Source organism: Mustela nigripes, chromosome 15 (assembly GCF_022355385.1).
Source record: "Mustela nigripes isolate SB6536 chromosome 15, MUSNIG.SB6536, whole genome shotgun sequence".
NCBI lineage: Eukaryota > Metazoa > Chordata > Mammalia > Carnivora > Mustelidae > Mustela > Mustela nigripes.
This window is the reverse complement of record NC_081571.1, coordinates 759,995-769,542: the sequence shown is the minus strand read 5'-3', so window position 1 is coordinate 769,542 and position 9,548 is coordinate 759,995. Positions and strand designations below refer to the sequence as shown.

Genomic DNA, 9,548 nt, shown 5'->3' with positions numbered 1-9,548 from the left:
GTGGGAGGGTAAATAATAGAACATTTATGAGGGAATAAGACAAAATCTATCACAATTACAGGTGCACTGATCCCATAAGCCAGCACTTCTACTTCTGGGATGAATCTCAGAGACACTCCTGTGCAGTTATAAAATGACAAATATACAAGCATATTCACTTTGGCATTGTTTGTAGTAACAAAGTCTGGAAACAGTCCAAATGTCTGACATTAGGGGATGCCCATAGAATGTGGGGAATGAGGATGCTCTAAGTGAGAAAAATGGGTGTGGAACAGCAAAGATGGTATACAACTATTTATGTAAAAGAAAGGGAGAGGAATAAGTATATATGTGTATATTTATAATAATTTGCATAAGGAAACTGTAAAGACAAACAAGACATGGTTATCGAGTTGGAGAGTTGGAATGGGTGGAAGGGCAGGGTAGAATACAGATTGTGCTGAGTAAACCTTTTAAATACAATTTTGACTTTTGGGGCGCCTGGATGGCTCAGTGGTTTGGGCCGCTGCCTTCGGCTCGGGTCATGATCTCAGGGTCCTGGGATCGAGCCCCCGCATCGGGCTCCCTGCTCCGCAGGAAGCCTGCTTCCCTCTCTCTCTCTCTCTCTCTCTCTCTGCCTGCCTCTCTGCCTACTTGTGATCTCTGTCTGTCAAATAAATAAATTAAATCTTTAAAAAAAAATAAAAAAAAATAAATACAATTTTGACTTTTGAATAATACAAATGTATTACCTATTGAAAATATAAAAGCTAAATGAAAAAGTACTTGGATGGGCACTACATACACCTTCTCAGTAGGAGAACCAGCAACTGAGGTTCTTAATGTTGGGTGGTAGGCAAATCATGAAATTTTAAATTTAGAAGGTTCCCTTTTCATCTCATTTATTGATTCTTCACTTATTTTGGATTATAGATGTATCCAGGAATCTGTTGAGAGCTATAATTTCCTTCAAACATGTAAAATTTTGTATCTCCAAGCTCTTTTGCAGTCTAGGTCATAGATTTCTGATCATGTCCCAATTCCTTCATGCACAGATGAGGCAATTCAGAGCCAGGGAGTGAATTGGTCTCATCTAAGGCGAGGGGCACCCTGGGCCTGCCTTCCTGCTTTCCTCTTTGCTAACTGAGCCCAGCTCAAGGGAGAGGGCCCATTTCTGCAGAGTCAGTAATTCTACTCTCCTTGCCTTAGATTCCTTGGCTTAGGAATTCACATATGACTCAGTTCTGAGCAAAATACTAACCAAAGAGTCTACAGGGCCAGGGAAGCTTGTCCTAAAAGATAAGAAAAGAAATACTCCAGTTGGGATGCTATGAACAACTACAGTTATAAGGTCATGTAAGGTGAGGCGGGCTGAAAGGGAAGCTAAGTTTATAGGAACCACAGAGATGAAAAGAAGCTGGGCCCTCGTTGATAATTCTCCCTCTGAGCGACTGGACCAGCAGCCACCCTATAACTGGCTTCTTGTTATACAGGGTAATAAGTATCTTCATTGTTCAAGTCAATGCCAGCTTTCTGTTTCTTTTGCAAAATGAATCCTAACTCCTCTCCTTGAGACAGGGAAACTGAAGCAAATAGCACGTCTTTGAAGCAAATAGCATTATGTCCTCTGGATTTCTCGAGAACAGATAACATCTAAGGAAAGACCAGGTAAGAACAACGTGATGAATTTATCTTATGAGCATTCTAGACGACCAGAACTAGACATCTGCACAACAAGACGCACTGGCTCCAAGGAATAACACCTGGGCCCTGTCTTTATTCTAACCAGGTCCTGGGTGCCAGACCATGATCCTCAATAACAACCCCAGACCCCAAGCAAAGATAAGACCCCCTCCTTTCCTTACCGAGTCTCCCAAACACTGTCTGTACCTGCTCTCTTTCTCTACCTTCAATAAACTCTGCTTTTGCCTCCTGCTGGCCCATGTTCTATCTCTATCTTGTAACTAGTAAGGGATCCTCTCGGCTGGTCCTGCAGGACTCCCTCCGGGTCCTCAGGCCTGGCCTGCCAGTATCATCCTGATATAAAAATTACTTAACAGTGTAGCAATTCTAAATATATCTGCCTTTGTATACTATTCCAACACATTCATGTTTGGGAACATGCTTCAGGTAATCTCCATAAGAATCCAAAGCATTCTAAATTGGCTCAATATTCATTTTGAGCCAACTTCTGTGATTCAGTACTACCTTATTAATCAGATTTGAAAAGACTCTTCCCCAACATATTATAAATTGAATTCCATATTTCAGAGATTTACCTGGCAGAGGTCCTCTTTCTTAGCTAATAGTCTCAGGTTCACTTTTTCAGTTGTTGTGCCTTTGTGAGGTATTAATCTGTAGAACTCAGTCATCATTTTTTGCAGTTGTTCTTCTGTTTCTCCATTTTTCAATGCGGCCTTTACTAGAAGGAGAACTCCCTCTGCCTTGCTCACCTTTAAATGGAGGACAATATATGTGTCTTAAAGTTGAATCTTTACCATCAGAGAAAAGGTGAAGGAACACGCATAAAAACATCTAAAATGGTTGTTAATTATGTCACAACTAATGGTTTTCTATTGGACACCAGCCATAAAACAGGTGCCATGTTTACAGGAGATGTATATCAGTTGTGACGATGATGCCATGAGAAATCTTCCAAAACCAGGCTCAGTTTAACTAGAGGAAAAAAACCAGCGCCTTAAATATCTATATTGTGTATCTAGATCTATATCTACATCTATATCCGTATCTCTATTCACAACTGCATCTCCATCTCTTTCTATATCTGCAAGAGAGGAATACTAATGCAACCACAGGAGACTTGCTTTTCACACAAGAAGTTTAGAAAAATGTCAGAATCACAGTAGGCACAAAATCCAGCAGAACATGTTTCTAATTACACAAATACTGTTTGGACTTTGACCCAGAAAACCTTTTTCTCCCTGAAATAAATTAGTTTAGTTCCACAGAGGGAAACTGTATTATTTTACTGTGACAATGCAGTTGCACAAGTTGTACCATTGGGAATATTTTCTTTTTTTTTTTTTTTTTTTTTTTTTTTTTTTTTTTCAAAGATTTTATTTATTTGTCAGAGAAAGCGAGCGAGATCGAGCACAGGCAGACAGAGTGGAAGGCAGAGTCAGAGGGAGAAGCAGGCTCCCTGCGGAGCAAGGAGCCCGATGTGGGACTCGATCCCAGGACGCTGGGATCATGACCTGAGCCGAAGGCAGCTGCTTAACCAACTGAGCCACCCAGGCGTCCCCGGGAATATTTTCTTTCATTTGCTTTTTCAATCACATAAAATTAAAAAGAGCATTTTTTCTGGAGGACTGGGAGCATCCCTGCCTTTCCCTAAAATGGTCACAATTTACAAGACTGGGAAGCAGTGGCTCTAAAGTAGACAAAGTTCTGAGTGTCTAAGGACCAAGTGCAACCCTGTCCCTCAGGCCTGCTAAACACCTAGCAACATAAAGGAGCAGGCCTCCCAATGAGACAACACCAAAAAGCGAAGCTTGGAGCAGCTCTTGGGTCTGATATGTTATATAGATAAGAACATCTAGTTTTCTTTGAAAGTTGTTTTCCCCTCAGTGCTCTCAGTGTTCCCTTTTTCCAAGGTAAAAAAAAAAAGCACATCAGAAACAACTGGACCAGCACCAAACACACAGAGCATGATTTAAGCTAGTAAACTAGAAAGCAGAAATTGTCATGATTGAGGTTCTCCTTCAAGGACACACATGACTCACATCATTGAGACTAATCCTGTTCACAGGCTTGAGAAGCAAGTGCTCCAGGTGGCCGAGAGCTTCCGCCCAAACCATTTCCACCAAATCGCTCACTTCTTTGCTCAGAATGCTTGAATTTATTACCTCCTCCAAAAGCAACTGCAACAATAAAGTAAAAAACAAAAACAAAAACAAAAAAATCAAAAACCCCACCAACAAAAGGTTTCATTACTGGGCTGATAACAGAGACGAGAGAAGAAATCATCACAGCTGAGGAGAGAGTCATAGGCAGCCAAATGACTGATAATTCTGTGTTCCTCCACTTCCTTCCTATACTCTCTATATCTCCCCTTTCTATCTTTTACTCCCACTTTATGTTTCCTTTTGTCTTTTCCTTCATTCTATTAGCTTTAGGCCTCCCAGTGACATCAAAGTTTAAGTGGCATTAAGGGGATTCTTGGCCTAGGTTATAATGAAGTTTTTTGAAAGCCATGGGGGTTTGTTGCTGAAGCAAGCAAGAGGTTTTGTGGTTCAACCTAGAACTCACTCCTTACCCGGCTTCCACACTTGTATATGAGTTTACTTTTCTTGTTCTTAACTCTGACTCCTTTCTCTTACCAGGTTTTTAATTGTTGTAAAGAAAATGTTTCTATTAAAAATACTCAATCACTCACACAAAATAGTACATAGAAATCAATCTTACTGCTTGCAGTTTTTCAGATGCTAACTGGGTTGCTTCAGGTGTAAAATGTTCTCTTAGCAGAAAACTTTGTTTCTTCAGTTCTTCAATGTAATTTTCATAGTATTCACTTGCATCTGCAGAGGTTTTCTTTACAGAGAACTTTCTAGTCTGTGAATTATAGTGTGGAGCAAAATGTTAGGATGTGAGGATACAGTCACTTATTAACCTATGATCTTTATTGAATACCTCCTATGCACCATGGGAAAATGGAATGTAAATAAGGCAATGGATCCCCACCATGAAGGTGTTAATTAGTTTTTCAAATAATTACTTAAATCTTCAATTCTTCACAAAACTGCCTAACACCTGAAAGTAAAGGAAGAAGAGCCTGAGCAGGCACAACAGGCAGAAAGGATGCATATGATTCATAGGAGAGTCACTCAAATGTCTGTTCAGAGACTACATACTCTTATTTTACATACTAGTCTAATGAGCTTTGAAGTCTGGCACTCAAGCTTTTTGGAAATGAGCAAAATAGATCAGGGAGGGGCAGAAAAGAAAAAAATACCTCAGAAATGAGGTACTGTTAGAGAAAGCACACAGTCAAAATGAAATGATAGCTACCATCAAGGAGAAAGCAGGAAAGTTCTTGGTCATGCACATAATGTAAAGGCATGGAGCAAGGTGTCTTCTGGATAGGCACAAACTGCCTGCTTCCTTCCAACCTGCCCATAGATGTGGCATTTGTCAGCTTTTCCTGGGAATCCTTGCTCCTGTAGTGAGCAGTTATCCCAAACTTATTAACCTCAGAGAAGGTGGAAGTCTAGCCCCAGCTGGGGCCTGTGGGTGTAGCCTAAGCCCCTGGCTCTGGAATGTGTGCCCCCAGGGGCAGGGGGAGCCAGACTACCCATGACACCATAAACCACTCTCCTGAATTTGTGGCTACAGGGTGCCTCTAAAACATGGAGAAAAGAAACATATCATATTCGAGTTACCCCATTTAAGAAGATAGAGTTTAACATAATTTTGGAATATTTCCACAAAATGTTTTTGTATGAGAGACGGGCAAGTTAGAAAAGTCTCTTCTGAAGAATAGCTCTTTCAGTGTTGGTTAAGCAAGGATAATTTCTATCAAAGTGAACAGACTCACCTGAGGAGCCCTCTACTTGCATTCTCAGACCTAGGCTTGCCAAAGGAGGAAGGCAACCAGGAAGAGTTCTCAGGATAGTAAACAGGAGGGGACGGTGGCCTATTCAGCCTCATCATTTTCTTTTTCAGTAAAGAAGAACAATTATAACATGTTCTATCATGGTTTTCAACTTGACGTTTCCTTACTTTTTATCCATTCAACTAAACCCTCCACAAATTACAGCACACATTTTTGGGTAAAAGGATAACAAAAGCCTTTCTCCTACTTAGACATATTTGACTTGGATTGGCTTTTTTAATCTATTCCCATGGAAACCTGATATGGCAAAACTGCTTGGATAACAGTCACTTCTCATGAATAAATTACATTAGGACTGGGAGCTCAATGAATGAACCATAAATGGTGGGTGGGAAACCTGACCCTTGGGCTTCCCTGAGATCAGCTACGTAAGTAACGAGTGCCTCCCTTAAAGACATCTTGAACTTAGGCCCATGTCATGACAGGTATGAGCTACTCTGGGTGGGCTTCTGAGTCAGGTGGATCCCATACTGACCTCAGGTGAGTCTCCCTCCTGGCACCAGAGCTGACACCTCCAGTGGGGGCAAAGCCAAAAGCATCCAGAGCCCGAGTGCAATGCTGTGAGGACCACTCCCACTGAGGTGAGCCTGTATGCCCTGATGGTGCTGTGTTTCCTGCCTGTAAATTGTCTAGACAGAAGATACCCTGATAGTGTAGTAGCATGTGCTTTGAATTTTAGGTGTAAGTTCTGAATTTATTTTTGTTTCATAATTGTTTCAGGTTGGAACCATGCCCTTGATTTGACTGTGACCTAATGTAAAGGTCTTGGCCTCTGCAAAGCTTTCCTTGCCGTTTCTGAGCCTACAATACTTTCTACCACATTTTAGTATCAATTCTGTCCCAGTGGATTATAATCATGAATGTGTAGTTTCATCCCTGGCAGAGATCTCTGAGGGGGCAGGGTTTGAAATAATTTTTATCTTTGGGCTCCAGTAGATTGTCTGGTATGTAGTAGGTACTGAACTAAGTGTGTGAATGGATTCATTTTAGCAGAGTATACATTAGTAAAGTTGCCATAAGAGATTCAGCACAGGAGCAGTGAATATTGCACCCAGTGAATATTTCCCTCTGACAAGAAAGAACCCTGTACTGTTCTAGTCAGAGCACTTCTCTCACCTTCCTCCCCTCACCTGCCATATTCCAATGGAGAACATGTTTCTGCCTTTCAAAATTATTTATCAGGTAAAAAGGTTAACAGGTTGGCTGTTTCACTGACCAATGTTAAGGAAAGTAGATATGAACAGAGTAGATAAACAAACACACAAGAATCAACATAAAGATCATTACCTTGCAGTGCCTGGGAGGCACAGTTGGTTTAGAGCCTGACTCTTGGTTTTGGCTCAGGTCATGATCTCAGGGTTGTGAGATCCAGCTCAGCATTAGGCTCTGCACTCAGTACAGAGTCTACTTAAGACTCTCTCCCTCTCTCCCTGCCCCTGACGCTTTCTCTCTCAAATCAATAAATAAATCTTAAAAAAAAAATCATTACCTTGAGACCATTGGCCAAGAGGAAGTGTGCAGATATGAGAAAGGCAGGATCCCTGGGGTACTGGGAGCTCTGTAGCTCTACCACTGCCACCTCCTTTCCTCCCTCTGCCCCGATCTGGAAAATAGGTTGTTCTTTCAGAAACTGCATCCACTCAATAACAAGCCACACACACCATTTAAAAATTCTGATTATAAAACTAATACCATTCATTTGGAGATATAATTTGGAAAATACAGAAAGTATGAAGAAAAAATAAAAATTACCTGAAATCATACTAAAGATATAGAATTACTATTTATATTTTGGTATGTTTCCTACTATATATGTTTTAACTATATATAAAGTTTACAGGGGAGCAGTCTAGATGCTGGAGGAGTAGCAGGCTGAGATGACATTAGGTTGCAGGAGTTCAGCTAGATAGTTATCAGACCATTCCAAACACCTACAAATCCAACAGGAGAGCAAAGAGAAGAAGAGCAGCAATTCTAGAAACAGAAAATTGACCACTTTCTGAAAGGTAGGACGTGTGGAGAAGTGAATTTGAAGCAACAGGATGATAGACTACAGGGGGGCAGGGCAGGCTCTCAGCAAGCAGTGGAGCAACAGAGCCAAAATCAGAACTTTTTAAGGTCAGCTCCACTGAGGGACATCCCTCCAGAGGCTAAGCCGGGGTGGAGCCCTTGAGGTGACAGCGTGGTCTCAGGTCACATGGGGTCACAGAAGGATCGGGGGTGTATGAGTGTAGCAGAGCTCACAAGTATTAGAGTGGGAAAGCCAGCGGCAGAGACAGAGCCGAAGAGTGAGCTCTCAGCTCAGGATTACCCTAAACTGTGATCTGTGGCACAGTTAGGCCACTACTTTTTGAGTAGAGACCCCAAAAGTGGCAGATCTGGGGAGAAACCCCTATAAGAGCAGAGTGGCAAAAATCTACTGGGTTTGGAGACTCCAAACAGGGTGTGTGCCAGAGACAGAAACGTTCGGTCACAAGCTGGGTAAGCTTGAATTGTGGTTGGAGACCAAGGAGATGGGAGTGACTGAGTGCTTTTCTTCAACGGTGCACTGAGAAGTGGGTCCCCGAGCTCTTAGCTCCTCTGGGCTGGAGATTGTTCATTCCCATCCTCCAGAACTCTACGGAAAGCAATCAGGGAACAAAAGATTCCGAGAGTGAAACCAAGCAGATTACTTAGCCCAGCCCCTAGCAAGGGAAACATATGAGCTCACTGATCAAGGAGAACAGCAAATTCCAGAGGAGGGGAAAGCAAAACATGGAATTCAATGCTTCCTCCCCATTATTCTTTAGTCTTACAAAGTTAATTAAATTTTTAAAATTTTTTTTCTTATTCTAATTTTTTTAACTTTTACTCTTTTCTCTTTTAACATTTTTATAAACTAGTTTATCTTAACACTAATTTTCTTTAAAAAAACCTTTTTCAATCTTCATTATTATAATCATATTTTATCCTTCATTGTACCTAACTTTATCTTTTGTATAAATATAGGGGTTTTTCTTCTAAAAAAATTTTGGAATACTTCTTCTAATAGATCAAAATACACCCTAAATCTAGCACTGGGCTTTATTCTAGTCTCCAGCCTGAGCAAATTCTCTACACTTTCTTTTCTCTCTTTTCCCAACCAACTTATCTTATCAACTCCTTTTTTAGAATTTTTTTTAATCTTCATCTTTACAGTCATATTCCATCCCTTCATTGTGTTTACTCTTATTTTTTTTGTATATATATATAAATGTATATATATATATATACATATATATATATGATTTCCTTTCTTTAAAATAGTTGAAGGTAGTTTCTTCTAAGAGACCAAAATACACCCAAAATCAAGTGGGTGGCTCTATTCTATTCACCAGTCTAATATATATATGTATATATATATATATTTTTCCTTCTTCTTCTTTGTACCCCCTTTCTAATACCCACGATTTGGGTCTCTCCTAATTTGGTTAATGCACATTGTTCTGGAGTCTTTGCCACCCTTTTAGTATTTTATTCTCTCCTCCATATATTCTTATCTGGATAAAATGACAAGGCGGAAAAAGTCACCACAAAAAAAAGAACAAGAGGCAGTACTGAAGGCTAGGGACCCAATCAATACAGACATTGTTAGTATGTCAGATCTAGAGTTCAGAATGACAATTCTCAGGGTGCTAGCTGGGCTCGAAAAAGGCATGGCAGATATTAGAGAAACCCTGTCCGGAGAAATAAAAGCCCTTTATGGAGAAATAAAAGCACAAAAAACTAACCAACCTGAAATCAAAAAAGCTATTAATGAGGTACAATAAAAAATGGAGGCTCTTACTGCTAGGGTAAATGAGGCAGAAGAGAGAATTAGTCATACAGAAGACCAAATGATGGAGAATAATGAAGCTGAGCAAAAGAGAGACAACTGGGGGGAGGAGTCAAGATGGCGGAGAAGTAGCAAGCTGAGACT

The 9,548-nt window shown here is 40.6% G+C and overlaps 1 protein-coding gene across 3 annotated transcripts in view; it reads right to left on the bottom strand.

Moving 5' to 3' along the window:
* PARP4 (poly(ADP-ribose) polymerase family member 4) overlaps nt 1-9,548 on the bottom strand; it is a 145,525-nt gene that overhangs the window by 103,517 nt on the left and 32,460 nt on the right. For 2 of the 3 annotated variants that reach the window (XM_059377996.1, XM_059377997.1), the window contains exons 6-9: nt 7,101-7,214; nt 4,405-4,551; nt 3,723-3,860; nt 2,259-2,432 (exon numbers count right to left, since the gene is read on the bottom strand). In XM_059377996.1, coding sequence (XP_059233979.1) covers nt 2,259-2,432; nt 3,723-3,860; nt 4,405-4,551; nt 7,101-7,214 — 573 coding nt within the window. The remainder of the gene's footprint in view (nt 1-2,258; nt 2,433-3,722; nt 3,861-4,404; nt 4,552-7,100; nt 7,215-9,548) is intronic. The other variant, XM_059377998.1, reaches the window with a different exon arrangement.